At 58.8% G+C, this 27,858-nt stretch overlaps 12 protein-coding genes across 15 annotated transcripts; 9 read left to right on the forward strand and 3 right to left on the reverse strand.

Moving 5' to 3' along the window:
- Window positions 1-29: 29 nt before the first annotated feature.
- Window positions 30-1,960, reverse strand: JDV02_005801 (uncharacterized protein). The gene is made up of 2 exons (XM_047987120.1): window positions 1,655-1,960; window positions 30-1,565 (listed from the first exon to the last, which is right to left on the reverse strand). The coding sequence occupies exons 1-2, from the start codon at window positions 1,935-1,937 to the stop codon at window positions 1,249-1,251; spliced, it is 600 nt and encodes a 199-aa protein (XP_047843103.1). The 5' UTR covers window positions 1,938-1,960; the 3' UTR covers window positions 30-1,248.
- JDV02_005800 (uncharacterized protein) lies at window positions 288-1,162 on the forward strand (the record flags this gene model as incomplete). Its single annotated transcript, XM_047987119.1, has 2 exons — window positions 288-355; window positions 471-1,162. Exon 2 carries the CDS (start codon window positions 554-556, stop codon window positions 1,160-1,162), a length of 609 nt encoding a protein of 202 aa, XP_047843104.1. The 5' UTR covers window positions 288-355; window positions 471-553.
- Window positions 1,961-2,470: 510 nt separating the features above from the next.
- On the forward strand, window positions 2,471-3,314 carry JDV02_005802 (uncharacterized protein). Its single transcript, XM_047987121.1, has 2 exons — window positions 2,471-2,559; window positions 2,656-3,314. The coding sequence occupies exons 1-2, from the start codon at window positions 2,498-2,500 to the stop codon at window positions 2,981-2,983; spliced, it is 390 nt and encodes a 129-aa protein (XP_047843105.1). The 5' UTR covers window positions 2,471-2,497; the 3' UTR covers window positions 2,984-3,314.
- A 461-nt stretch (window positions 3,315-3,775) lies between these two features.
- On the forward strand, window positions 3,776-4,990 carry JDV02_005803 (uncharacterized protein; the record flags this gene model as incomplete). The annotated part of the gene is made up of 1 exon (XM_047987122.1): window positions 3,776-4,990. The coding sequence occupies exon 1, from the start codon at window positions 3,812-3,814 to the stop codon at window positions 4,988-4,990; it is 1,179 nt and encodes a 392-aa protein (XP_047843106.1). The 5' UTR covers window positions 3,776-3,811.
- Window positions 4,991-5,397: 407 nt separating this feature from the next.
- JDV02_005804 (Protein N-terminal methyltransferase) lies at window positions 5,398-6,265 on the forward strand (the record flags this gene model as incomplete). Its single annotated transcript, XM_047987123.1, has 3 exons — window positions 5,398-5,654; window positions 5,750-6,085; window positions 6,133-6,265. 3 exons carry the CDS (start codon window positions 5,398-5,400, stop codon window positions 6,263-6,265), a joined length of 726 nt encoding a protein of 241 aa, XP_047843107.1.
- Window positions 6,266-7,607: 1,342 nt separating this feature from the next.
- On the forward strand, window positions 7,608-8,307 carry JDV02_005805 (uncharacterized protein; the record flags this gene model as incomplete). Its single annotated transcript, XM_047987124.1, has 3 exons — window positions 7,608-7,676; window positions 7,743-7,804; window positions 7,889-8,307. 3 exons carry the CDS (start codon window positions 7,608-7,610, stop codon window positions 7,962-7,964), a joined length of 207 nt encoding a protein of 68 aa, XP_047843108.1. The 3' UTR covers window positions 7,965-8,307.
- An 8-nt stretch (window positions 8,308-8,315) lies between these two features.
- JDV02_005806 (uncharacterized protein) lies at window positions 8,316-9,512 on the reverse strand. Its single transcript, XM_047987125.1, has 5 exons — window positions 9,088-9,512; window positions 9,000-9,025; window positions 8,801-8,910; window positions 8,693-8,718; window positions 8,316-8,600 (listed from the first exon to the last, which is right to left on the reverse strand). The coding sequence occupies exons 1-5, from the start codon at window positions 9,180-9,182 to the stop codon at window positions 8,480-8,482; spliced, it is 378 nt and encodes a 125-aa protein (XP_047843109.1). The 5' UTR covers window positions 9,183-9,512; the 3' UTR covers window positions 8,316-8,479.
- A 6,398-nt stretch (window positions 9,513-15,910) lies between these two features.
- On the forward strand, window positions 15,911-18,693 carry JDV02_005807 (uncharacterized protein). The gene is made up of 6 exons (XM_047987126.1): window positions 15,911-15,961; window positions 16,045-16,092; window positions 16,273-16,716; window positions 16,867-18,068; window positions 18,118-18,225; window positions 18,287-18,693. The coding sequence occupies exons 3-4, from the start codon at window positions 16,311-16,313 to the stop codon at window positions 17,715-17,717; spliced, it is 1,257 nt and encodes a 418-aa protein (XP_047843110.1). The 5' UTR covers window positions 15,911-15,961; window positions 16,045-16,092; window positions 16,273-16,310; the 3' UTR covers window positions 17,718-18,068; window positions 18,118-18,225; window positions 18,287-18,693.
- Window positions 18,024-19,519, forward strand: DBR1_1 (lariat debranching enzyme; the record flags this gene model as incomplete). Its single annotated transcript, XM_047987127.1, has 3 exons — window positions 18,024-18,068; window positions 18,118-18,225; window positions 18,287-19,519. 3 exons carry the CDS (start codon window positions 18,024-18,026, stop codon window positions 19,517-19,519), a joined length of 1,386 nt encoding a protein of 461 aa, XP_047843111.1.
- Window positions 19,520-19,528: 9 nt separating this feature from the next.
- Window positions 19,529-21,159, reverse strand: JDV02_005809 (uncharacterized protein; the record flags this gene model as incomplete). Its single annotated transcript, XM_047987128.1, has 1 exon — window positions 19,529-21,159. The coding sequence occupies exon 1, from the start codon at window positions 20,948-20,950 to the stop codon at window positions 19,529-19,531; it is 1,422 nt and encodes a 473-aa protein (XP_047843112.1). The 5' UTR covers window positions 20,951-21,159.
- Window positions 21,160-21,989: 830 nt separating this feature from the next.
- JDV02_005810 (uncharacterized protein) lies at window positions 21,990-24,487 on the forward strand. 4 transcript variants are annotated; one of them, XM_047987130.1, is made up of 5 exons: window positions 21,990-22,393; window positions 22,482-23,328; window positions 23,424-23,558; window positions 23,632-23,776; window positions 23,887-24,487. In XM_047987130.1, exons 1-5 carry the CDS (start codon window positions 22,239-22,241, stop codon window positions 24,315-24,317), a joined length of 1,713 nt encoding a protein of 570 aa, XP_047843114.1. In that variant the 5' UTR covers window positions 21,990-22,238; the 3' UTR covers window positions 24,318-24,487. The 4 variants fall into 4 exon arrangements, with proteins under 4 accessions (XP_047843114.1, XP_047843113.1, XP_047843115.1 ...); XM_047987129.1 differs by having other exon boundaries at window positions 21,990-23,328; XM_047987131.1 differs by having other exon boundaries at window positions 23,632-24,312.
- Window positions 24,488-24,771: 284 nt separating this feature from the next.
- JDV02_005811 (uncharacterized protein) lies at window positions 24,772-26,921 on the forward strand. Its single transcript, XM_047987133.1, has 4 exons — window positions 24,772-25,052; window positions 25,149-25,297; window positions 25,368-26,040; window positions 26,103-26,921. Exons 1-4 carry the CDS (start codon window positions 24,971-24,973, stop codon window positions 26,858-26,860), a joined length of 1,662 nt encoding a protein of 553 aa, XP_047843117.1. The 5' UTR covers window positions 24,772-24,970; the 3' UTR covers window positions 26,861-26,921.
- The last annotated feature ends 937 nt before the right edge of the window (window positions 26,922-27,858 follow it).

Here is a 27,858-nt window from a genome sequence, read left to right on the forward strand (position 1 = left end):
GAGTATACATACATGCGGGGGCACACACACACCCATGACAGTTTTGCCAGCGACGAGAAACATTTCCATCGCCGACTCTCGCGAATAGAAAGAGCCGCTTGCACCTACGTACTCGTCGTTTCTGTTGGTCGTTTTGGGTCACGGTGAACTCCTGTGCCGCCATTCCTTTCCGCTGACACTATTCCCCAAAGGGCTCGCCGAAGAAGCATCGCTGCGCAAACGGGGGTCAAAGTTGACAACGGCTTGTTTGCCCTGATTTCCCCGTCGCGTACGAAGTAACTTAGTCTCCGTCTTGTCCCTTATTACTGTTTTCCTTTCCCGCGCGACTCCATTTTCCGCAAGTAGGATAAGTAAGGTGAGACGTGTGCGCCGTGTGAGTCATTGCCGATTGACCGAGTACAGCGTGGCGGTTGAGCGAGAGGACGCGTTCAAGTCACGTAGCATGCTTAAAAAGTATTGACGAAGAATAGAATCAAGAACGTGTAGTGCCCCATATTGCGATTGCTTTCCCCCTGTTGTGTTGCCTCATCCTCTGCGCACAAAGACACTCGCCATGGCACCCTCCGTCAACGCCATCATCACGCACCACGACTGGAGCCCCGACGGCATCGAAAAGGTGTCCGCCCGCAAGGTGCCCAATAACATTGAGATTGTCGAGCCGGACCCCTCCTGGCCGCAGCGCTACGAGCTCCTCAAGGCGCGCATCGAGGCGGCCCTCCCGCCGTCCACGATCCTGCACATCGCGCACGCGGGCTCCACGTCGGTGCCGGGCCTCCCCGCCAAGGACGTCGTCGACATCGACGTCGAGGTGCCCGACCCGGCCGACGAGGACGCCTACGTGCCGGCGCTCGAGGCCGCCGGGTGGCACTTTCGCACGCGCGAGCCCGCTTGGCACCAGCACCGCTTCTTCAGCTGCTACGACCCGCAGGCCAACCTGCACGTCTTCGGGCCCGACTGCCCGGAGGTGGTGCGCCACCGCGTCTTCCGCGACTGGCTGGCCAAGAGCCCCGAGGACAGGGACTTGTATGCGCGCGAGAAGCGGCGGGCGGCCGGGGAGGCGGTCGCGGCGGGCGAGAGGCTCGCGGCGTATAACCTGCGCAAGGAGCCGGTCATTCGGGAGATTCTGCAGCGGGCGTTTCGCGATGCCGGGTATATCCAGTAGCCAAGCCTGATCAGAAGAAGGACGGCTACATGAAATTGCATGTGAAGCCTTTCATGTCATATCATCTGTAGATCTCCGTGAGGCTGTCATCGCTGAACGCGTTCCTCCAAAGCGCGGACAATTTCCCTGGCAGCGGCCGGCGGCTCCAAGCTGGTGGTGTTGATCTCGACGCCGAGCGCCGGAAATCTGTAGATGGAGAGTTTGTCTAGGAAGCGAGTCATGATGTCTATGTCGACGAGCTTCTTTCGGCCGCCCCGTGTACGCTCAGGGTTGACGACACGCTTGAGATTCTCGTCGCGCGAGCAAATGAGGTAAATGGGGAGAAATGGACGGCCGGCCTTGTTCGCGGCGGCTTGGTGACCTTGAGCCCACGCGACCCCGATGGCGTCGTCAGACAGGCAGTCTGAGTAAAGACTGAGTGTTAGTCTACGGCAGCAGACAACGGTAGCAGGCGGTCGATAGAGACAGAGAGAGATGGTAGTTAGTACCTACCGGTGAATATAACGGTCTGGCGTAGTTGCTCAGCGATATCTCCGCAGGCGCTTTGACTGTCCGTCTGCGGATGCACCCACTTGTCAAACGCCTCGAGCCGCACGCGTTCCCGCTGGGCGGTGTAGTCGGGGTGATCGCGAGGGAGGTCCACGACGTCGATGAGCTGGTGGTTGTCGATGAGGACGGATCCCGGCATCAGGCGCTGGAGCTCCCTGGCGACGGCGAGCTTGCCCACGCCGGGGAAGCCATTGATCCATATGTGGGGGGCTGCTGCTCTGGCCATGGCAAGCAAGATCACGCTCAATGGGAGACGAGTCGAGTTGCAAGGACACGCTGACTCTAGGGACGAATTTATGTGTATTTATTGAGTACGGGAATCCCGTCTCGGTGAGTCATGGGACTCATGATGCCGGACTTCCGACTCACTCTATACTCTAGCACTGCGCCAGGATGACTTGCCTGATTGGGAGACTAAAGGCCGCGCCGTTGCGGTCTGCATCGTGAGGGGCGCTTGCGGACATTTGCGACAATCAGTTGATATAATCGAGGAATCAGGCTGAAAATTGATCATCCGCGTCCTATATGAAGCAGGTGTAGTAAGGGCGATGATCAGGTCTTCTATAGAGACAAAGTACAGTGCAGTCACTCGCTGTAGCCACCTCGCTGCTGTGCTGGGGCGGTTGATCAAAGGAAAAGCGGGCCCCGGCACCCGGCCCGAGAAATTTCCACTCCCGCATGGAAAGTCCACCCACTCAAACATCGCCAACAGCTTCGCCCTGCTCCTTGCCCGTCATCAAGCCGTCAATTGCACCAGCGGACGTCTCTGACCACCCCGGGACATCCATGATGCAGTCTCTCACCCGCCTGGCGCGGCCACTGCTCAGCAAGCCCCTCTCCTCTGCCAGGTACGCATGCCACCAGCACGCACTCCTCCTTCACCAGCCCTCGCCCTCGCCCTCGCCCTCGTGGACATCACCATCGCTAACCCTCTTCTGCCGCAGGACATTCACCACCCTCTCGCCGCTCCGCCCGTCACTCACACCTCTCCGCCGCCCTACCGCCCTCACGAGCTTCACCCCCGCGCCCACGCTCGCCACCCCAACAACCGGCGCCGCGACCGCCGACCTGGTCCCCGCCGGCGCCGTCTCGTCGCACCCGGCGCTGGGCGGCGCGCTGCAGATGCGCTTCGGCCCGCGCAACACGATGAACGGACATACACGCCTGGTGCAGAAGCGGCGGCACGGCTTTCTCTACCGCATGAAGAGCAAGACGGGGCGGAGAATTCTGCTGCGGAGGCGTCTCAAGGGGAGGAGGAATGTGGGGTGGTGATGGGGCCGGCTTCGGACTCGAAGAATACAACGACAGGACGAAGAGGATGCGCATGTATAGCGTTTAGATGCGGGTTACGGCGGCCTCCGTGCTGGCCTTGTACATTATGTAGCAACAAGAGATCAAACCGATTCTCATGATACCACCAAACGCCTGTTACTGTGGGCTAGAACAACAGGCCATGTTGGACTACAAGCGCGAGGGCCAGGGAACGTCGCACTGAGGTCTGAAATGTTTCGCAGTCCTTTTTGCGGACGCAGTACCATCACGGTGTCACCTTTCAGCAGTCCGCATCTTCGCTGCGTCGAGGCCTCGGAGTATGCCAACGAACACGTCAGTCACATATCCCAGCACCGGTGAACTATTGCAACAAAGTAGTCAAGGGGTGGTTTTTGACACTGCTGCCGCGATGCCTCGGGCGAATTCTCGCCGGCTGTGTGTGTCGAAGCGGCTCACCAGTCACATGCAATTACCCATTTGAACGCAGAAATGTGACCGTCTTTGTTGCGAATGATGCACCAAGCTCGAGAGGGCATCTTGGAGCGAGCTTCCAGTGACGGCAGTGGTGACGATGGCCTCGGTCAATGGCGGGCCGCACCGGATGGCCGGGCCGTGAGGCGACGGATAATGAGGTGACGCCAGGAGCTTGTGAGCACCAGCAGGAGAGTTTGTCATCAACGGAGATAGATAGCCCGATGGCGTTATTCCGACGCTGCCCACAAGGCAAGGCTTTAGCATCGTCTCTTGCGTTTCTATACTCGATATAATCTTGCGGGCGCGCCTCTCTAGTCCGAGAAAATCGTCACTATTGTCGACCGAACAGCCGTGATGGCTGAGCTGCAGATGACGTGCCATTGTGGCAACGTCAAGCACGCCCTTACCGGGGCGGCAGATGCGAGCGACATTGAGTTGTGCCACTGCTACGGCTGCCGGCACTCGACCGGGCAGCTCTACGCATCATACTACGAAGTCGACCGGGACAGCACGCTGCCGCTGTTGGCAAGTCCAGCGCTCTCGAGATACGACTCAGCCGGGCCGCAACGAGGGGATTCAGGAGGGGCGGCCCGTGATGCAGCTACTGCGCTGTACTTTTGCTCGACGTGCGGGTGCCATGTCTTTCGGACCACAGCTGGCCCCGAAGAGACGAGGGTTGAGGTTGCAACGGGGACACTTACTGACGGCAACGAGCTGTCGGCAGCCAAGTTTGCGTCCCATGCCCGTGCTGATGAGACTCGTGACGGCGGCTTGACAAAGTGGCTTGTCGAGTTGCCCATCTCCAAACATGCCGAGAAGAGCGTGAGGCATTACTCTTCGGCCAAGCTCGTGCACAAGGCACTCCGACCCCACGACACACTCGACGCGTCGTGTCTCTGCGGCGGCGTGGCTCTGCGCATCACCCGCCCCAACGCCTCAAGCCTCGAGCCCTGTTCTGGGTTCGCCGACATGATAATCCCCTTTCACACGGGCGATCCGGACATCAAGAACCCAGCGGACGTCAAGTGGTGGCTGCGCGAGAGCGGCACCAAGTACATGGCCGGGCTGTGTGCGTGCCAAACGTGCCGACTCGTGTCGGGCTTTGAGCTGCAGTCCTGGGCGTTCGTCCCGCGGACCAACATCGAGTATCGCGCCCGCGTGGACGGACATGCCGACGACGGCTGGAAGGTCCTCGACTTTGAGGCGCTGCGGGCTACGGGTACGCTGCGCGGGTACGAGTCCTCGCCGGGGGTGATGCGCGAGTTCTGCGGCGGCTGCGGCGCGACGGTGTTTTGGCACGACCGCTGGCGGCCGGAGCTGATTGACGTGAGCGCGGGGTTGCTGCAGGACGACGACGGCGAGGGGGACGGCGTCAGGGCCGAGGGATGGCTGAGCTGGTGGATGGATAGGGTGAGCTTTGCAGAGGACGTGGTGCTGGGCCGTCACGGCGTGCCGAGGGAGAGGGCCAGGTGGCTGGTGGAGAGCATCGAAAAGAACATGAGAACAGAGGGAGGAAGGAAGCAGGGAGGATGATGGCGTCTAACTGGACCCGACATTGTTTTGCGTTGGTGAAGCTGGACGGACTCTTTAGATTGATGAATACTGTGTGCTGGTGATCAGTGGCAGTGAAGGAACTGGCGTCAAGCGCTTGCCTGCCTCTCGGGTCACGTGTTTCATTCCTCACCATCTCGTGCCAGTTGGGACGACAGTGGGTTCTCTATCACAACACAACATGCGGCGCACTCATCCCATCAACTGCTCCATGGCACGATGACAATTGCACCGCAGCGAAACCCCCAGACATTTGGCTAGTCTGTGACATCTCATCCCGAGCCGCAAGTGTCGCGCGACAAGGCAACACGCCGGCCTCCCGCCTTTGAACCTCGAGAAGAATCAGCCAGGCGGATCATAGCTCCCTTGAGGACGCAGAATCCTTTACAATGGGCGACACACAGGGATCCAGGAATCAGAAGCCAACGGCACCAGATGGTCTCATCAACACCCAAGCCGGGAGGCAGTACTGGGAGGGCACCCAAGCCGACGTCAACGGCATGCTCGGTGGCATCCCTTCCCTGAAAGGCTTTGGCTCTCTCTCAAGAATCGACCTTCAAGGCTCCCGCACGTTCCTCGCCAGGTTGGGCATCGGGACCAAGGGCGGCCGCAAACCTGTGACGAACGCTCTCGAGGGCGGTGCGGGGTATGTCCATCTACGGGCCGTGTATGCGGGCGGCGGTGGCACTTTTCCTTCCGCGACACTTCTCGACGCTGACTGTGGTGATCTCCGCTGTACAGCATCGGCAGAATCACTGAAGGGCTGCTACTTCACCTTGCCGAGCACGTCGACGTGGTCGAGCCTATAGCCAAATTCACAGAAGCACTCAAAGGCAAGCCCGGCGTGCGGGACATCTTCAACGTCGGACTGGAGGAGTGGAGGCCCAATGACGGAGCGGAATACGACCTGATCTGGACGCAATGGTGCCTGGGCCACCTCACTGACGAGCAGATGGTGGAGTATCTGAAGCTCTGCAAGACGGTTCTCAAACCGGGGTCCGGGGTCATCGTCATCAAGGAGAACCTCAGCACCACCGACGTCGACGTCTTTGACGACGAGGATAGTAGTGTTACGAGGTGAGTCTCATTTTCTCGTATTCAAGCCGTGTCTGATTGTCGGATAGACAAGATGCGACATTTCGGCACATTTTTGAGGAGGCCGGCCTGAAGCTCGTGAGGACGGACCTTCAGCGTGGCTTCCCAGAAATGCCCCCGGTCACGCTGCTTCCCGTCAGGATGTACGCACTTAAGCCCTGAGATGAGCGTCGACTCCCATGTCTTGCTTTTCACTGCGCGAGAGGCGACTTAATGCCCGCTCACCGACTGCACGTGGACGACTTCGTCTTCTGAATCTATGCATGGGGCGGGAGGCGGCGGGACAAACGCGACAACTCCCGCCTGGCACGGTTGCATTTGCGCTGGCAGAGCCCTGGCGCAGTTACTACCTTTGCACAGAATCTGGCCGGCTGTTTGCCAACGACTGCGCTTAACCCTCCCGCTGGACTTTTAGACAGATCCTGCGTTGAGCTGTTGAGCACGGGCGGGGACGGCGTTCTTCTGACTGCTTCTAGAAATAGGCACTCGACTCGGTACTGAAGCAATCGCCGTCAAGGCTCTGACGCTCGGCTAGAGTCGGGCTCTGTCGGTTGCGTGCCGTGTTTGACATATACGAACACACGGCTGGCGGACCGACGCGCCGAGACTGATGGTGATGCCCACCGACGATGTGACGACGTCTCGTCGGTCTAATGCAGGTCCCCGAATCTAGATTTGCAATACATGAGCCGTCTCGTCCTACCTCGTATGATTCATGTCTTGGCTTCAGCACTCTGCCGCGTATTTACGTGACGGCAACTAGATGCTTGTAGGACTGACATGTGAAGGATCAGATGAACTTGTGCACCTGACGTAGGGTCTCGGTTCTGTAAGTCGCATTTGATGTTCTGTGACCTCATGCTCCGGCATAGCGTTGACACCTTGATTCCTCCTTGCGCCCCACACACAGATGAGCCGCTTATTGCCATCAGCTGGGATGTGCAGTGGCCATACTCTGGGTTGACTTGGTGCCTTCATGGCAGCGCTTCGGCTCGCCCTGGCTGGAACCACACTAACATAGACTATCGAAGTGCGTCCGGCAGCTTGGCTTAACATCATTGCTTCATCACCTCTCCGGAATACTTTCGTTTTTAATCACGTCATGAGAGGGGTAGGCATTCAGATGACACGCGGCCGTATGCGCGAAGCCATACTGCCGTGCCGGCACTTTCATCCCGCCGTTACACGGCTCCAGAAACCGATTTCCGAGACGGCACAGCCCGCATGCATGGTTAATAGTCTTCGTTGGTCGTATCCTGCCGATGCGGGCACTTTGTAGAGCGGGATGCAACATCGATCTCTATGATACCTATTGCTGGAGCATAGGGAGCGTGACCGTCGACGACGGTAAGGGTTGGTTGCCTGGGACGAGCCTGCGCCCATTCTTCCATGTATAAAAGGCAGAGCCTCTCTCCCTTCGAAGGCAGAGTTTCTCATCAACCTCATTCGAATCGACACTCATCAAACAGACTTAGCAAACAACACAACTTAATTATAATTCACCATGAAGTTCGCCCTCTTCGCCAGCGCTCTCTTCGCGGCCGCCGGCCTCGCCAGCCCCGTCGACAAGCACGTTCGTCACCCGACGATCGTCTCCCCTTCATGAATAACAGTTACAGCTGACAAGTATCTGCGATAGCTGATCTTATATACCTATGAGTCTGGTCAGGACTTTGTTGACCGTGACTTCCAGGTCCGCAGGTACGTCTGGAGCGACGCGAGGGGAGGAGAGAAACAGGAAGAGAGGCAAAAAAAAAAAGTTACCTGGACCTGACAGCGACACAGTATCATTAAGGCGGCCACGGGTACGGAGGACTGGATCTGCACCCGAGCCTTGCCCCCGACCTGCTACCCTCCGTAAGTCTCCATTGGGGTTTCCCCAAGATCTGGCGTGTTTCCCCCATTTGATTCATTGCATGGCTGGAAAATTTATGCTGACTGCGCGCGACGCGCCTGACGTAGGCCCCTGGAGACGAACGTCATTGAGCAGCTCGAGACATTGCCCGGCGTCATCGTCCAGTTCATTGCCCGTGAGTGATCAATGTTCTCATGAGCCATGTACGCTGCGCACGCAGCCTTGGAGGAGGAGAAGGAGGAGGATGGGGTTCCACGGTGAATCGTTTGAGACGCAGGCTCCCCTAGCGCGGGACTATGTCGCAGCAAAGATAGCAGGCCACCGTGAAATATATGCACAAGTGAACGGAGAATGTTTGCCATTGGCATTGAAACGGCCATTGTATGGAGTATCGCTGTCGTTTTGAAAGTAGACCACGCTTTCTTGCCCCCCAGCCGCCGGATTGATAGCTGCGCGGTCTCGTCCCACCCGATCGGTTGCTCAACACCACAGAGAGAAAGAGCCAGAGGACTGTATGCTTCTCAAGCCCATTCAATCTGCCTCTGGGTGAAAAAGTCGAACTTGTTGGTTGACACGTTCTCAAACAGGGATGCCTTGAGGAACTTCTTTCCCACTGCGCTCACGGCAACTGAGTAGATTGGACTGTCGAGATTGTACTTGTCAGCAGTTTTTATTGTAAGAGGGAGGTACATGTATCTCGTGTCCTGAATCTCGTAAGAGAAGAGCCAACATACCTTCCGCAGTTACCACAGAAGCTCCGCTAGTGTCAACAGCAACAAATTGTCAGTGGGCGGACACATGCAGGGCCTGCCTATGCGGCATATACAACTTAACTTGCTTACCTTGCACACAGACCCGGATGCCGTGTCGTGGTCCGCATACGTCTTGAGGCTGCCCTGCGAGTCGTTGACGGTGATGTCTTCATCGGCAAGAACGTAGTTGATCGAGGCCGCTGTGAGAGCATGTGTTGTCAGCCAGCACCATCCAATGGAAGGCACATGTAGTGAGTTGCTGCTTGGATCGGCGCTCAGGAAAACATACGTCCTCCTGCTCGACGGCAGTTGAGGCTGGGTCATGCTGTGTTAGCAGTGTCAGAGCCTAAAGGGGGGGGCTTTATTGAACGACGCACCAGTGGCACATGACCGTCTGGGTAGGCGCCCTGGAGAGCGTGACGGTAATGGACCTGCAATTGCAGCGCCCGGTCGTGTCGACGGTCGTTGCCATTTTTTTGAAGGTCCTAGGTCAACCAGTCTTTTCTACCACTCCGTCCTTCGTCTTTGGTTGTGGCTAAATATGTTGGTCGCCGCCCAGAACAAGTCCAAAGACGGGGCGTCGTATAGCTGTAGGCTCTTATAAAAAGATTCGAAGCCAGCGAGAACCCCCAAGGGACGTGTGCTTGTGCTTATTTATGCTGGCTAATAGCTGGCCGTCAAGTGCGTAGCTGCCGGGCTTATTCAGTTCTGCTTTATCAGCCGGTCGCTTCACGTCTGTCTCGCTCTCGCCGAGCCCTTCCGTATCCGTATCGATCCTCACTCAGTGGGGTTCCGAAAGAATGATTGCAGTTGACTGTCTTGGGGGAATGAGAGAAAGAGAGAGAGAGTTCCAGTACCCCGCAGCCCGATTCTGCCGGCGCGGCCGTCTTTTAAGCAGTACGGGCCGGCGCAGCGATTCCCCAACCTGGATGCTTGAGCAGTGTTCAGAGTTTCCCTGCAACCAAGAGCTGCCGCCGGGGTGGCGCACTTGCAGGGAGCAGCGGTCCCGCATCCCCCGAATCGGGTATGAGTGTCCATGCCACAGTAAATGCCGTGCAACTCGACTCGTCAAACGTGGGTTGAGAACTTGAGACATTGATCCCTATCGGGGGGCCGGAGCAGCTTCGTCAGGTTACTTCCATGGAGAGCAACTTGCTGCATCCCCTCCTTCCCCGCTCGCCATCACGACTGGAAGACGATATGGCGGCCATAAGGCGAGGAGGTGTTGAGTGTTCTTCGGTCTGGTGTAACCACCATGGGGAAATGGCATCAAGATGTCTGACTTGCAGGGATCCCCACACTGGCTCAATGTACGTATATAGTCCTCAAGGCTAACAACGGTTCAGCGGCATCAGGACCGTGGGACGCGCGCGGAGTACGATGCTGTATCGACGGAGCTTGTTCGGAAACGGGCTCTCTTGGTCCGCTGATGTCCCACGTTCCCTTAGTACCACATCGGGTACGATGAACGAAGCAACTTATTACAAAGTGCCGGCGTAGGTACTCAAAAGACGTGGCAATACAAAATCACAAAAGAAGAAATATAGGCCACATGCAGATGGCTTCAGGCGAAGACCACAGTGTGGAGTAGTCCTTTTGAGCTACTGTTATTCGTGTAACGACTGTATATTGTATATATTACGGCATGGTCGACCCAGGTCAACCCAACCATGCGCCTGGTGCTGCTCAATCACCCCCGTGGAAGGAGACATGCTGCTCCATCCCATTACTCGATATCGTATACATGAACGAGAGACCATAAACCAATTGCCTTGAATGAAGATCCAAACTCTCTGAAGGAAGTCGCAAAAAGAGCGCACAAACGAACATATAACCACCCCCGGTCGGTTTAGTCTGTCGAGGTTTCCGCCAAGTCTTGTTGCCCACCTAGCATTGGGTCCTCCCTTTCCTGCGGTCATGCTGGCATGCATCGTTCTCCTTGCACTGCGAGAGAAGGGGCGGTCAGTACGTCCAGTAATCCAACATCATACCAGGAAGCGTAGCCACCAGGCCTTGATGCAAGGAAAGGGGGGTTCACTTACCATCTTGTCGCAACGCATCCTGTATTGAGTCCCCTGCGCCAGATTTCCCACGCGAACCAAACAAAACGTCGACGTCACGTCGTCCCCGGGTATGCAGAACTATGGAAGATGACTTATTAGTTCCACTCTGCTCGCTTGCAGTTTGAACATGTGGCATATGGTCTCTCACCCCTTTCTCAATTGCCCTCGTCTGGCCATGAGGATCATTGGGCAGACGATCCGTTTCGGGCCAACTGGCTGGGCCATGTTCCCAAGTGAACATGTGCTGGTCGTCACAAGGGTAGGGGAGGCTGGACGGATCCGCAGTCTTCTGCCCGGTCGGCGTTTTCTTCGTGCCTCGTACCGGGGCCTTGTCACCCTCCTCGATGGGATAGGGCAGAGGGCCAGGCGTAGCCGGACGACTCTTGCGGGACTGTCCTTGCGTCTTGCCCAGTGCTGCCGGGGCCTTTTCGTCTCCGTCGACGGGATAGGGGGGATTGCCGGGCGTAGATGCACGACTCCTTCCGGCGGTCGGCGATTGCGTCTTGCCGTTTGCTGACGGGACCTTTTCATGCGGGTCAACGGGATAGGGCGGGTTGGCCGCCGGCGACGCGGCGGCGAGGGCCAAAAAGGCTGCGATGAGAGCGACGGAGAGTCTCATGATGTAAAAGTATGTCTTCGACGGGGTATGGTACTGGGAAGAGATATGCAAAATTGCGTATTGCCTCAGTGCGTGCAGATTCAGGGCTACAAGTTGCAAAAAAGCAGAACCCCTTTATACGTGAAATCATGCAGGCCCCGACTATGTATGTACGCATGGCCCCGCGGTCCCGAAAGTCGGGCCAAAGCAGAGGCTGCGTGCGCGTTTCTCATCTCACATCGAAGGCGGCGTTCGTTAGAGAAATCGACGCACGGGTGATGCTGTGGTTCTCGCCGCCACGACATGGCCTCATGTCGAGCGAGCACGGAGACGGCCGCGCGCCCGACACCCGACATTGAGGTGATTATACCCCGTCGCAGAAAACACGTTACGTAGCCTCCAAGTCGTCATCAAATCGCTCCCTCCGTTCAAGCCGCGATGAGCAGTCGTCGGGACGGGCAACAGCCCCTGATACCAGCACGTTGAGGGCGAAGTGGGCTCCGTCTTGGTATCCGGGAAAATACGTCACCCTCCGCGTCCGGAAGCTTTCCTGCATACAGCATGGGCGCGACGAGATCAAGGCACTCTAGATGGAAGAAGAGACAAGTCGTCATTGGGCTCCTCCTATGAGGCGGCCTGGTTTCGCATTTAGCTCGACATACGTCTCATGCTCCAGTCCAACTGTCGTAGAAATCGAAAGTCAGAGCGCGTCACGTCTATTATTGCCCGCCCAATTTCAATGGCACATGCGCGGATCAACACATCTCAGATTGACTGGACAATACCAAAAGTCCCTTTTTCGTCTGAAGTGAGGCACCGATCCGGGGGGTGACGTATGCCTGAGACTGAGATTTCAGCCCACGTGCTGTTCACATTGATCGCCCATGCAACACGACACAACCCTTTCACCGCAGTACGTACTCCAGTCGCGCAATTTTCAGAGTCGCATTTACAGACACAGCAAGAAGAGACACGCCTACGAACAGGAATTAGCCTGCCTGCCCTGAGACCCCGCCATACTGTAGGATTGCCTTGGTTTCGAGCCCGGCCACAGACTGGAGGTGCGCGGAGGACTGGGCCGGGCCACGGCTGCAAGACGATTCAACATGTCCAACGTAAACTCGAGACGTTCACAGAGCGAGAGTCAAAGACATTGGGCACCCACTCAAAGTACACTATGTAGCATAGCATACGGTAGACAACAAATTTGAATGACAACAGCATCCAATCGCCACGACGACATCTTGCTTGAAACCCAACATACCCCCTTGTCACCCACCATCCGGTGGCTGCCATGTCGCTCTGTCATCACCTACGGGATAATCCAGCCTCGGAAGACGGAAACCGGGCCTCTCATCATTCGAGTACGTAGAAGTCGACGACCGTCTTGGGCCTTGGCGCTCGACGCTGCATCATTATGCTGTCCCGCTTAGGCGGGAGACACGACGGCAGCCTGGACCGCGTTTCGCTCGAGTGGCAAGCGAGGCCGGTGCATCACGCGATGCAGCAGCTGATAAAATAGATGCCGCTGATTGGCGAGAGCTAGCCGGCGCCGATTCCGACTGCGTGGTGGGTGAATGCGGGCGCCGTGAGGGTGCGCCAACGACCCTTGCCGCGATCTTGGTCGTCGTCCATGCGCCTGTCCGAGTTCAAGGTCGGGCCGGCGATGACATCCTTTGATGTTGGTGGAGGTTCCCCCCGCAGTTCGGAGTCATTGTCTGTGATTCCGGCCTTGAATATGAAGTATGGTCGCAATAGCTCATGGCAGTACAACCCGCTTCTTGAAGATGAGGGAGAGACCTGGCGATGGTGAGTGCATGCACGCGGCCAGCGCTTGTCTGCTCCTCCCTCCAGCCGTTCAACCGTCATGGCGAGTCAATCCAACCAGACGACGATATTGGTTCTATGGCCCCATTGACGTCACGTAGGAAAAGCAGCAATTTAAACAAAACGTGGACCGTTACAATATTTCAACGTGCTGCAGCTGTATCGCGACGACGCTGCAGACTGCGGATCCGTGCTCGTTGATTCCGGCCGTTTTTTTATTTTTCGAATCCGCCCCCCGGCTCTCCTTAGGGGCTGGCTCCCGCGCGCGCGGTCCTAGATGAGGGTACGGCCGAGTTGCTGAGAGGGCACGATCAGCAGCGTGTGTGTGTGTGTTGGTCCCAACTGCCAGGACACGACGGGCTCAAACTCACTCAGCTCGCATCCCACCCCCCGGCCATCCCCATCTCACGTAGGCAAGGTAGTTTTTTTGTCCGGTGTGTGGTGTAACGTCAGAGCCAACAGTGCGGTGAGGGAGCATTCGCGCGAATCGTAATGATGGAAACGCGTGGCTTTGTAAGTCACCACTGCTTGCTAGCTTGGATGGTTGGTTGGTTTGTTGGAGGGTTGGATCAGACACCACCGACAGCATACATACATATGCATACATACGTAGGTAGGTTTGATGTGCATGGCGGGCGGCTGCACGCTTCTCATAGGACCTTCCTGGTTGCGCTCTAGCCGCACCCGCTGCACACCAGACGACCCCGGGAGTCAGTCGCAAAGCTTTCCTCACCTTGGTTTTTTTGGGGGGGCATGTCTCTCTCTCATCTGGCGACAAGCAGGCTATTTACTTCCATGCCGCCGCCACGGGGCTTGCCTGCCGGCGCCATGCCCCTGAGCTGCGGCTCAAGAGGCATCCGAAGTATGAATGCCCTGCGGTCAGCCACGTTTGTGGGCTTGGCCGAGATCTTGACGGTGACATACATGTTGGCTGGACTAGGCTGCCAGGGGAGGGGGGAGTCGTAACTTAATGGGGGGCTACGGGTAAGGGTTCATGAGCGCTTCGAGACCTTGTGCCCGGGGGGGGGGAATGCGGGGACCACCGTTGATCACTTGCCCGACAACGCCTAGCTTTCTAGTCCGGCCCCCGAGCGCTGTTCCTTCCGGGTGGGGGAAAGGACGAGGAGGAGGAGGAGGAGGAGGAGCGGGGAACAGACGATTGCTTTTTTGGAGATCGTGGTGGCGTGTGTGGCCAGATGACAGGGCCGGCAGTTTTGACGAGGTCCAACAAACGCAAATGCAGGCAGCAGTTTATTTTCTTACGGAAACGGAATTTGGTTGCTCGTGAACGCACTACATGGGCAATATGCGATTCCGAGGATGTGAGCAGGGTGAAGCCGTTTCCGCTTCTTCATGAGCCTCCCCAGTCCGTTGTTGTTGTTGGTGGTGGTGGTGCGCGATTCAATATCATGAGTTGGTCCTTTGCCTTTTTTCCATGTTTTCTCAGGACCTGGGGCTGGAAGCAAGCCCGCAGCCACACCAACGGGTACCTGTAACTACTTTACAGATAGTAGCGCAGTGGATGTTTCGTCTGGTGCTCGGGTCCGCCCCCCCTCCCCTGTCCGCCCGGCTGCTGCCGCCACCACCTCCCTCGGCCGCCCGGCAAAGTCCAAAGCTTGACCATATGCTTTGAATTTCGCTCTGAATCACCACCACACCACACCCCCCGGCTTTTTCCTTGCATATACAGCTAGTCGGCTGGGCCTGGCCGGCCGACTTCATGTATTTTGTACGCGTGCATCTTCGTAAGCTACTAGTCTGGACTTGTGAGCGCGGGTATCGATTTTGTCCCCCCTCCTCCCCGCCCATCCCAGGTCTGGGAAAGGGCTACACAGCATAATGGTTACACTACACGTGTGCCTGCCGCAGGGTCGCATCGGCAAAGGCCGGGATGACGGGGGGGGGGCACGAATATTGAAGGTGGAGGTGGTGGTGGTGGTGGTGGTGGTGCAGTAAAATCACGTATATATGATCGTCATGCCCATCATGGGCGGCGGCCCGTGAACGTTTGCACATATCTGGACGCCATTGTTGATGGGGTGAAGACGTCTGTGTCTGCATTCTACAACCCCCCCCTTCAAGCCCGCCCCCAGTCCAGTCCAGTCCAGTCTCCCCCTGCAGAACGCACTGGGCAGGCAGACAAGCCCGGCACTCACATATCACTCTGACTAACCGACTGACTGACTGACGGACCCTTCTTGACGTCTCACCCACGCGGCCTTCGAGTCAGTGTCGCATATAGAAGGGAGACCTGAGACGACGACGCGGGAAGCAGCAGCAGCACCACACTTGACGACAAGAGACGGGACTATACACGCCCCCCTCCCTCCTCCCCCTCCCCGCTTTGAATCACCACGACCAAGATGGCTTTCCTCAACGGCTTGCGCGGCGGCGACGCGATCCCGGAGGAGCACCACGACCTGCAGCCGGACCAGTCCTCGCGCGGCGACGACGGCGGCGCGGATAGCATCGACTCCAAGCAGGGCACGCACACGGCTGCTTCGCACCTCGAGGCCCAGGCGGGACGACAGGCGACGGATAAGTGAGAGCCCCCCCTTCCAGGTCCTCGTGTTTGCCCCCTTTGAAACGAGAATGAATGCCGCGAGAGACACAGAGTGAGAGTTGAGGCTTCAGACAAGATGGACGCTGATGGTTTGGGCTTTAGATATGGGCATGCCATCATCGACATTGATCCCGTCCACGAGGCGCGGATCCGCCTCAAGATGGACTTTGCCGTCGTGCCGCTCGTCAGTCTGATATACCGTAGGTTTCTCCCTCATCTCCCTCATCATGTAGGGTTCAGTGAGGACGCGGCAGCTGACACGTATGTGTGTGCCTATTGACAGTCATCTCCTTTATCGACCGCTCCAACATTGGTAAGTGAACACGGCCCTGTGTGTGTTTGCTTTCATGTTTCATGTCCATGTTTCGCCCCGATGCTGTATATGCCCCCCGTCTTGTCCATCCACAAGCATCGTGCCAGACACAACATCTTTCATGTCCCAGTCGAGCACCATCATCTTTCTCCAGTCCATACTTCATCGACTTACCATGCAAAACACACAAAAATGCAGGCAACGCCAAGCTCTCGGGCCTCGAGCGCGACCTCCACATGCGCGGCTACGACTACAACACGGCCCTCTCCGTCTTCTACATCACCTACATCGTCTTCGAGATCCCCTGCAACGCCGCCTGCAAGTACATCGGCCCGGGATGGTTTCTCCCCGCCGTGACGCTCGCCTTCGGCATCACCTCCATCGCCACCGCCTTCGTGCAGAGCTTCAGCGCCCTCTGCGGCGTCCGCGCCCTGCTCGGCGTCTTCGAGGCCGGCATGATGCCCGGCATCGCCTACTACCTCTCCCGCTGGTACCGCCGCTCCGAGCTCACCTTTCGCATATCCCTCTTCATCGTCTCCGCCGCCCTGGCCGGCGCGTTTGGCGGGCTGCTGGCGTCGGCGATTGTGAAGCTGCCGTCGTTTGGGTCGCTGCATACGTGGCGCATGATTTTTGCCATTGAGGGTGCGTATTTCAACCACAGACGAAGGCTCCTTTTCCCCATCTTCCCCCCTTTTCCCCATTTTACTCCTGTAACCCTCCATCTTGTTGTTCGTCTTGTGGTCAGCACCCATCTAGACCCCAACGCTAAGCGTAAATGTGATATACATGCAGGCATCGTCACCATCGTCATCGCCCTCGCCGCCTTCGCCCTCCTCACCGACCGCCCCGAGTCCGCCATCTGGCTCACCCCCGCCGACAAGGCCCTCGCCGTCGCCCGCCTCAAGGCCGAGCGCATCGGCACCACCGAGCTCGTCGACTCCTTCTCCAAGGCCAAGATCCGGCGCGGCATCCTCAACCCCGTCGTCCTCCCCACCTCGGCCATCTTCCTCCTCAACTCCATCACCGTCCACGGCGCCTCCTTCTTCCTCCCCTCCATCGTCGGCACCCTCTACCCCGACCGCTCCGTCACCCAGCAGCAGCTGCTCACCGTCCCCCCTTACGTCGTCGGCGCCACCGGCTGCGTCGTCCTCAGCTACGCCAGCTGGCGCCTCGAGCGCCGCGGCATCTTCATGATTTGCGTCGCGCCCCTCGCCGTCATCGGCTACGCCCTGTTCCTCGCCCCCTCGACGAGCGCCTCGGTGCGCTACGGTGCCATCTTCCTGCCCTTCTTCGGCATGTTCGCCTACGGGCCCTTTACCAACGCACATGTCGCCGCAAACGTCGTCTCCGACACGGCCCGCGCGTCGGCCATTGCGACAAACGTCATGTTCGGAAACATTGGCGGCCTTGCCTCCACCTGGGCCTACATTGCAAAGGACGCACCCCGCTACAACATCGGCAACGGGCTCAACATTGCCTCCCAGGCGCTCATGTTCGTCATCGCCGTGGTGCTCTACTTTTGGATCAAGCAGGACAACAAGAAGCGCGCCGAGCGCGACGTCCAGGGCGCGCTCGAGGGCAAGTCTTTGCAGGAGATTCAGGACATGGACTGGCAGCATCCGGGATTTCGCTGGCACAACTGAAGCAAGAGAAGAGAGAGACGACAGGTATTGGCGGTTGGCTTCTTTTTTTTTTTTTTGGTCCGTGTGCAAGCTACGATGGAATGCTGCGTATGTATGTGTTTGAGTGTGTGTGTCTGCCTTGGGCGCACTGGCTTTCTCAGCCTCACGGCGCGTGACTCACAGGGGCATCATCACCACTGAGCATCACCGCTGGACGTTTAAAATGCACGTTTGCCGTGCGCGCCGTCGTTTTCGCTCATAGTTCATCCATAGTTGCCAATACTCATCACCAAGCGTGATCCAGGCTTCATACGGTCCATTCGCAAAATGACAACCTCTTCGGCGCGGCTCAAGATCGCTGTCGTCGGCTGCGTATGCTGTTTCATGATATTATCCGAGATTCTCATCTGACAGTAAACAGGGCCACGGCAAGCTAGACACCATATATGCCACAGCAGAGGCCCAGTGCCGCCAAAAGGGCTGGTCCATCGCCGACCTTGACCTGCTGCTCATCTGCGGCGACTTCCAGGTCCTGCGTCCTTGCTGTTGTCGCTTCAGTCGTCATCGGCCTGTTGACTGACACCGCACAGGCCGTACGCAATGCCCAAGATCTCAACTGCATGTCGGTTCCACGCAAGTATCGCGAGCTGGGCGACTTCCACAAGTACTACTCTGGCGCCGCCGTCGCGCCCGTCCTCACGCTCGTCATCGGCGGCAACCACGAGGCATCCAACTACCTGTTCGAGCTCTATCACGGTGGGTGGCTCGCGCCCAAGATATACTATCTCGGCGCCGCGGGAGTTGTCCGGTACGGGCCTCTGCGTGTGGCCGGTCTGTCGGGAATATACCAGCGAAAGGACTACCGCGGCCCTCACCACGAGCGCCTCCCGTATGAGCGCGACGACATCAAGAGCGTATACCACGTCAGAGAATACGACGTGGAAAAGCTCCTCCGACTAGAGAGCGGCGTCGACATCGCCATGAGCCACGACTGGCCGTCTTGGGTCGAGTTGTTTGGTGACTACAAGAGCCTGTTCGCGAGCCATCCGCACTTCCTGGAAAGCGCCAGCAAGGATGGCTTGGGGAGCTTCCCGGCCACGGAACTGCTGAATCATCTCCGCCCTGCCCACTGGTTCTCAGCTCACATGCACCATCGCTTTACCGCAACGATACAGCATACGGCGGAGCGTATTGAGGACACCGTGCGGGCTCTGCCAGTAATGGCTTCCACTCGGGGAAAGCTGCCGGTCTTCAAGTCCCATCGCAAATACTTTGTCTCAGGCACGAAGCCTGCTGGTGCAAGACAGACGACCAAGTTTCTCGCTCTAGACAAGTTCAAGGAGGGTCGCCCGACAACAAACTTTTTGAACGTGCTGGAGATTGACGTGCCTCTCCGTGCAGAGGACGGTCCGTATTCAGTGAAGCAGGCGGGGAGCGACAAGTTCCAACTGTGCTACGACGAAGAGTGGCTCGCCATCACCAGGGCGTACAATGATGCTCTCCGCGTCCAGGACACAGAAACCCTCGTCGTTCCACCGGACAAGGGCAAGGGCAAAAGACCGTCTGCAGGTAGCGTCGCCCGGCACAGAGAGTGGGTTCGGTGCAACATTGTAGAAAAGGGGCTTCTGGAAGTGCCTCGACGGTTCGCAGTGCACGCGCCTGTCCACGACTCGGCGACGGAGGAGACGGCTGAGATGCCGCCCGAGTATCCGAATGTGCAAACGGCGCGGTTCGCCGCACTTTTGAAGATGGAGAATCGGTTTGCACCGAGTAGCAAGACTTCTGATGGTGGGGACTCGTTATTCGAGACAGGTGGACAATAAGATGGTAGTTCAAATGGCAGCCAGTATTTCTCCCGGGGCGTATCCCCACTCTGCTTCGAGATCTCTGAGCCGCCACAGCGCTCCCCAGCCCGTCGTGCGGTCGATGATCTTAAAGAGTCTAGCCACCTCGAGGTGCTCGCTCGGATGGGTCAGCAGCCTGCCCGCGAGGTAGAGCGGCTGGATGGCGTTGATGAGGTTCCCACGGTGTGGGTTCGTCCACGAGATGCCGCACACGCGGCGCGCATGCCACAGCGCGGAGCTCTGCGGCGAGGGCAGCGACGCCTCGGCGGGGCGCATCTCGAGCATGATGATGCATGCCGCGTGGTATAGCTGGTTGGCCGAGATGGCCGCCCAGTGCGTAAAGAGGATCGTGGGGAACACCTGCAGGTCGTCGCCAGGGTCTCCCACGGCCAGAGGCAACATGGCCTCGGGGCGCACCTTGAGCCAAAACTGCAAGTCGTCCCAGAGCCGGGTCCACTGGTCGATAAAGGGGCGCGTGTCGCGATCGTCGGGTTCCTGGAGCTCGAGGTGGCGCGTGCGGCGGCACATGAGGTCACAAGCTTTCGCACAGAGATACACGGCCCAGTTGGCGTGCATCCCCGGCGTGTCACGGCCGCTCTGATAGAAGATGCCTTTGGAGAAGTCGTCGGCGGCGTCGTTGGATGTGACGCCTTCGGGCAGTGGCGGAATCCACTTGTCGAGGGGCAAGACGGTGCTCGAGGCGCCTCCCGAGATAATGGCACCGCACAGCTCCATGCGGGCATAGCACCAAAACACGGCCTGCAACAGACCACCGGAGAAGCCGGTCACGGCAAAGAACTCAAACAGCGAGGCGCAGCCCTCGATGTGTCGCCGCCAGTTCTTGGGACTGCCGGACATGAGCTCGAGCACGGCGAGGATGCAGGCGGTGACGAGCATATTGGGGTCCTTGGCCTGCAGACCCGGCGCGAGCAAGCGAATCGACTCTTGGTACAGCTCCAGACTGTCGTAGCCGGCGTCGGGGCTGGCCTTGCGGAGGTCCATCTGGCGCGCCGAAAAGGCCAACATGGCGTGGAAGAGGGGCGGCGACGTCTGCGCGAGCAACGGCACGTGGATGCCGAAGTGGCGGTCGTCATCGAACTTGTCGAGATATGGCGAGCACTCGACGATCCAGTTCTTGAAGTAGCTGATTAGACGGGCCTTGGGGATGGAGACGCGCGAAAAGTCAAAGGCCTGGCTGGGTCGCCGATGATCGAGGCCGCCGTCGGCGCCGCTTTCCGGCAGCTCGGGAGTGGCGCTCTTGCTGGGGTCGTGGCTCGACACGCCGGCGAAGAGGACGCATCGCAGCTCTTCTTGCAGCTCGATGAAGCGCGGGTTGGACGAGTACTCGTCGAAGACGGAGAGCGAGCCCGGGGAGAGAAAGGGCGGCTCGTCGAGGGGATGATCGTCCATTGTCACTGGCAGCGCAATGGCCCCGAGGTGGTGCCTGCCGCCGGAAACGTGGGCAGGCGCATGAACTGGATGGTGGGTGGTGTCACAACCGGAGGGACGGTGAGAGGGATGTGTCTAGACGAACGGGGGTGAAACGAGGATGGAGAGCGGACGGAATGACAAAGAGTCGGGATCGGGACGAGACGAGACGAGACAGACAGACATAGACGAGAAATGGAACCTGGGGTTCCATGTTCTGGAAGACACCCGACCTGACCGGGGCGGGCCCCACCTCCCACCCCACTGATGCCCTCGCCTCGTGGCGGTCGAGCATCGTCTGGAAAGAGTCCCCACAGCGCCGTAGCCGCCTGACACTAGCGCCCGTTTCAGTGTGTCATACGGCTGGCGACCCCCGGAACACTGGCAACGAACCGCGTGATTCCACCGCGGGCGTCGCGGGGCCATTGGCGACGTCAATGGATGAATTCTCGCTGTGGAATCGCTCGTTCAACTGGGGACAAACATACGAGGAACAGAGAACACAAGTCCAAGACCAACACGCGATGACTGAAGCGGCGGCCGCGTTCCCGCCCGTCGGCTGTGGTGCGTACTGTATACAGAGAGCGAGCGTTGATTTGGAACCGTCTGCCAGTTACAGCCATTGAATTGAATCACGACAGAAGGGAAGGCGAACGAACGCGCGCATGGTGGCTCGATCGGCTCACCCCGGCATGTCGGCAGCTAGTACGTACTTCCCCGCAACAGTCAGGTGCTTTGAAGAAATAATAAGCGGGAAAGAAGAAACCTGTTGTCGATGGTGTCGCATCAACCACGGTCATCAAAGACGCGCGCGAGTCACGGCGTCGAGTTGCCGCAGTGCGCGGGGTTTGCGCAGCGTCAGGACCACTCGTCCCAAAGAGGCAGTCTAGCCCTTGCCCTGGTGCAAGCCGCCGGCAAACTCTGCAGCCAATTCCCTCTCGACGCCGGCCCCCACAATCTTCAACACCACCCTAATTTGGGGTACATAGCCTACGGCTCATCCGTTTTGGGTCACCTTTCCGACACGTCCCTCTCCCTGGACCCGGCTCTCGTGGAACGCCTGGGGGCGACTGCGGAAGAAAAAAAACATGGGGTGATGGGGTGATGAGGGGAGAATCTGGAGAGTCTCACGCGGGCCATGTGTATATAAAGCCGTGGGTTCGTCCCGAACGGGCATTGAGTTGCGCCTCGGTCCCCGGTTGAAGCTGCAGCTCAAGAGGCATTGCGTCTTATGCTCCTTTGACGGACGAGACACGACGAGTTACTTACGATGGCATCGCCCACGCAACACTCCTCGGCAGATGTCGAGGGGGCCACCGCCGGTGTGCCCATGGAGTCGGCCCAGAGGCTGCTGTCGGAGAAGAAGACGCTGTGGCAGTCGATCCGCGCCAACCCCAAGGTCATCTTCATCGCCTTTTTCGCGTCGTACGTTTTCCAATTCGCGTCTTGCTTGCTGCTGCTGCTGTTGAATGCTCTCGACCGCCGGCTGACCCGGTAAACAAACACTTACCAGACTCGGTGGCTTCGAGTATGGCTACCAGCAGGGCGTCCTGGGCCAGTCCCTGGTCATGACGCGCTTCATCCACAACTTCCCCTCGGTCGTGCAGTCCTCGTCGGCGACGGGCTGGCTCACGTCCATCCTGCAGCTGGGCGGCATCGTCGGGTCCCTGTCGGCCGGCGTGCTCAGCGAGATCATCTCCCGCAAGTACACCATGTTCATCGCCTGCTGCTGGGTCATCCTGGGCAGCTACCTGTACGTGGGCGCGCGCGAGGGCATGCCGGCGCTGCTCTACGCGGGCCGTTTCTTCACGGGCCTCGGCGTCGGGCTCTTCAGCGGCGTCGGCCCGCTGTACAACGCGGAGCTGTCGTCGCCCGAGATGCGCGGCCTGCTCGTGTCCTTTTACCAGTTCGCCACCATCCTGGGCATCATGCTGTCGTTCTGGGTCGGCTACGGCAGCAACTACATTGGCGGCACGGGCGACACGCAGTCGGACCTGGCGTGGCGGCTGCCGTCCATCATCCAGGGGATCCCCGCCGTGGCGCTGGCCGTGGGCATCTGGTTCATGCCCTTTTCGCCGCGCTGGCTCGTCAAGGTCGGGCGCGACGACGAGGCCCGCCGCACCCTGGCCTGGATGCGCAAGCTGCCGCAGGACGACGACCGCATCCAGGTCGAGTACCTCGAGATCAAGGCCGAGGCCGAGTTCGAGAAGAAGGCCTTTGCGCGCGAGTTCCCGCGCATGGCCGAGGAGGGCAGCAAGAGCGCGCTGCGCGAGCAGATGGCGCAGTTTGTCAACTGCTTCCGCACCAGGGACAATGTGAAGCGCATCGCCGTCGCGTGGTTGGTCATGTTTTGGCAGCAGGTCCGTTGTTATCTATCCATCCACCCCCCTGAGCGAGGAGGAGACCCCCGTGGTGAGAAATCGATGAGGGGAGTCGCATGCTAAACATGATGCAGTGGAGCGGCATCGATGCCATCATCTACTACGCCACCAACATTTTCCAGAGCCTGGGCCTGACGGGAGGCACGATTGCGCTGCTGGCGACGGGGGTGACCGGTGTCGTCTTTCTCTTCAGCACGATTCCTGCCATGGTAGGTGCACTTGAGAGAATCTGTCCTGTCCATGATACTTGCCCAAGAGCACGACGACTAACGACGGGAGCAGTTGATTATTGACCGCGTCGGCCGCAAGCCCATGCTGCTCGTCGGCTCCGTCGTCATGGGCATCAGCATGGTCATTGTGGGCATCATCGTCGCCAAGTTTCGTCACGACTGGCCGTCGCACGTGGGCGCGGGCTGGGTAGCCGTCGGTAAGCAGCAACATAGTCCACGTTCCAGTCGCCATCCGCGCGACTCCCCCGATCCGACCGAGGGTTATTAGAGTGTTCCCTTTCGCTGACAGACAAACAAACGCGGGCAGCTCTCATCTGGGTGTACATTGCCGGCTTCGGCGCGACATGGGGCCCCGTCTCGTGGACGCTCATCTCGGAAATCTTCCCGCTGTCGATCCGGGCCAAGGGGGCGGCCATCGGGGCGTCGAGCAACTGGCTCAACAACTTTGCCATTGCCTTCTTCGTGCCGCCGATGCTCGAGGCATGGGCGTGGGGCACCTACATCTTCTTCGCCGTGTTCCTGACGGCGGGCATCTTCTGGGTGTGGTTCTTCCTGCCCGAGACCAAGAACGCGACGCTCGAGGAGATGGACCGCGTCTTTGGCAGCCACATGGGCGAGCGGGATGCGCAGCTGCTGTACGAGTCGCAGCAGGAGGTGGGCCTCATTGCGCTGCTGGAACGGCGCGAGGCGGGGGGGAGCGAAAAGGCGGGCGTGGAGAAGCACATTGAGGGTATTTAGGGAGGGAGGGCAACTCGTGGCTGTATTATGATGTGATGTTATTATCCCCAAATCGTGTAAGTGGCGGCCCGGTGCGGTGTGTTCACTGTTGACCGTGGTGGGAACAAGCGACGCGTCGAATTCGGAAACTCGAAACTCGGGACTGGACGTAAACGAGCAATGAGTTCATGTACTACGATAGTAGCAACATGAGTACACAATAGCTGCACCCGACCATGACTCGAAAGACGCAACTTATATGCCAATGCAACCCAGGCTGGCCCCCCGGGCGGCCATGTCCGGCACCCCGCATCACTGCACACGCGGGCGCCGGCGGCGGGGTCCGACAGGCACTACAGGGGACGCTACAGGGGGCCCCGCCCAACTAAACGACCAGCCCATGCAGCAGCTATGGAACTTCGCAAGGAAGGAAGCAGCCACCTCCAGCTTTTTGCCCCACGCCACCACGCGACACCAACAATTCAACGCTCCGCTCCGCTCGGCCAAGTTGCATCTCCTGCGCGTCCCGTCCTCATGCATCGTCATCGCCAGCCATCTCCCATCAAACACTCACTGCTCGCCCGCCGCCTGCCACGCTCGTCCGCCGCCGTCGCGAGCCGCCGACCTCACATCCTGTCAACTCGGTCCGCGCCATGTGAAAAACACCGCGGCGAATGCCTGTCCTACGAGCCACGCCCGAGAACAAGAGACGGGTCCGCACCGGGTGTCTCAGCTGCCGCAGACGACGCCGAAAGTGTATGTCCTTGCGCCACCGCCGCACCGACCTGCTGTGCACCGACACCTACTTGACCGACTGGTTGACTGACTGACGGCCCGGCCGCCCGCGTCCAGGCGATGAAAAGAAGCCCCAGTGCACGAGCTGCGAGGCCCGCGGCTTCGCCTGCAAGTATCCCGACCTGACCTTTGTCCAGGCCTCGCGCAGCGCCCCTCCGCCCGAGCATGGGCTCAGGCGGCCGTCCACGTCTTATTCTACCATTACTGTGAGCTCATGAGACCCGCGCCTGGCTGTTACTCTCTCGCCACCGCGCTGACACCATGCTCGCTGCGCAGTTTGTGAACCACGGCCCGCCTACGCCCCCCTCCAAGGCGAGCGACAAGGACGACACGCCGCAGGAAGCGCCCCTCACTGCCAACAACAGCAATGCGCGAGCAACGCGAGAGGAGAGTTCCGTTTCCCAGAGCCCTAGGGCCACCTCCAAGCCAACTGCGCCCGCGGCGGCTACAGACAGGCGCCCGCCCCGAAGAAAAGACTGTCCCCTTTCTACCTGGGACAGCTACTTCACGACCAAGGATGTGTCGCCGCGCAGAAAGGAGGCGGCGGTGCTGCGTCACTTCCGCTATAAAATGGTGCCGTGGATCGAGGCGGGCGACCCCGCCGCCCAGTTTGGCGTCGACATCATGCAGCTGTCGCAGGAGAGACCGCCGATCCACACGGCCATTGTCGCGATATCGACGCTGCAACTGGACCTCATCGCGGGCCTTGCCGGTCACGACATGGTGAGCCTGGCGTATAGACAGAGGCCGAGCGACGACCTCTTTGAGCACGACAAGAGGGCCAAAAGGGTCGGCGAGGCCCTGCTGGCTCTCGAGGGCTTCCTCAGCTCCAGTCCCAGCCGGTGGCGCAACCTGCCGCTGCTGTACATGAAAGAGGTCAGCAGCAACGTATCGGCTTCGACGGTGGAGGAGCCATTGCAGACCCTTTGTCGCCTGCACGCAAGAATAGGTAATTGCTCCCGCCTCCCTCCGTCCTGCCGGCTTCTTTGTGCGTGCTAACCGCGTTCCAAGACCTTGCCTCTTCTATACTCACCGGGCAGCCACCCGTCACATCAATAACCTTTCATACCCCGGGCAGCAGAACACCATCAACGGCAGACACGTCGCCGACGGGCATATACAACTGGTCTCTACAGCACCTTACCTCCTGCCTACACCTCATCCACAACAGCGCTCAGCTGCCGTCCATACCCTCTCCTCAGAGCCCACCGGCAGCCTCCTTGTCCGCACATGCCGGCTTTAGCGCGCGGTGGTTTTCGCTCTGGACGAGCTGTCAGACGTGGTTTGCTAACAGACCGCTCACGATGCGGCCCATTCTCGACATCCGCAGCGTCGAGGCCGGCCAGATCGAGCCCAACGATGGCTCCTCGTTTCCTATCCAAGTGTACACCAACGCGCTGGCCATACACGCCAACGTGGCATACCACATCACATCACTGCTGTTGTTGGCTCACAAGCCCCGCCTGCTCAAGCTGCCAGGGGACTCGCACCGACAACGGCCGGCGGCGGCATCTTCGTCGTCGCAGGGCTGGCACGCCCAAACGATTGCGGGGATCGCGGCGCGCAACGAATTCGCGGAGCAGTGGGACCCCGTGACGGTCGGCGCGCTGCTCTACGTGGCCAGGGAGATGACGCACCCGGCGCAACAGGCGGCGCTGGAGGCGTGTTTTGCGAGGGCCACCGCAGCCACGGGCATCGGCCTGGAGAAGGAGCTGCGCGAGCTACGCGAGGGGTGGAAAGTCGCGCGCTCTTACGAGAGAGATGCATGAGGCGACACTGTTTGCGCATGAAGATTAAACATGAAGAATAAAAGGCCCTGCGGTCCAAGACGAGGCTAGAGATGGGCTGGTTATGCCCTCCAGTGAAGTTTGTCAGCGCACGTAGTCGATCTGGAGGCACATGTATGTCGTCAGTCACGGAACTCCGCCGCCATGGCCAGTTTAGGCAAGGATCTCGCCCGAACGACGGACAAGAGAGCCATCAACCCCGTAGGTAACCCCAGCGGGTGCTTCGTATTTTGCACATACGTAGGTGCGCAGCCAGGGCAGGAGATACGATTTGCCTACACGGGCAGAGTGGAGTGGAGTCGCGAGGTCGTCCGTCGGGTCAGCCCTTTGCCCGACATGCTTGCTAATAATAATGTGAACTGATGCAAGCGCAGTTTTCGACTTTGGTGGCACTAGGTCCGCAGTGCCTGCGTGCCAACTTTCTAATACATAACTAGTAAGCCGCTGGGCTTGCTTGCTGCGGCTGAGAGCGAATGGGTTAGCGTGGGGCATGGGTTGCTCGCAGACGCGCAGGTGAAACAAGGCTCGTGAAGACGGGGCGTTTTAGTCGTAGTAGTAGTAACTTGGTGGTTTACAAATCGCGACAAGTAAGGAGAGAAAGGGCGTGTTGCGACGGTTTGGGCATGATAAGCTCGCAAGTCCTCATGACGCGGACTGACTGACACTGCATGTTTGATGCTTAGACTTGTGGAGTAGGGGTGGAGAGAGTCGATGGAGAAGCAAGTAGTTGAGGGACGGTATATATAGTCACGATGATTCCCGTGGTGTTGTGTCTTTCGTGGTTGACTGCTCGTTTCACAGCAACGGTAACGGCAATAGCAGCAATTGAATGAGAGAAAACAATAGCACGGCGACATTCAGGACATGCCCTCCGCGCCACACTACATATCGAAACAAACAAATTCCGCGGTATATCATTCCCCATACAGAGCCATCATCCATCATTCATCATTCCCCGGTCCACTTGTCAAAGACACAGG

The sequence above is a fragment of the Purpureocillium takamizusanense genome, chromosome 5, assembly GCF_022605165.1.
Source record: "Purpureocillium takamizusanense chromosome 5, complete sequence".
Lineage (NCBI taxonomy): Eukaryota > Fungi > Ascomycota > Sordariomycetes > Hypocreales > Ophiocordycipitaceae > Purpureocillium > Purpureocillium takamizusanense.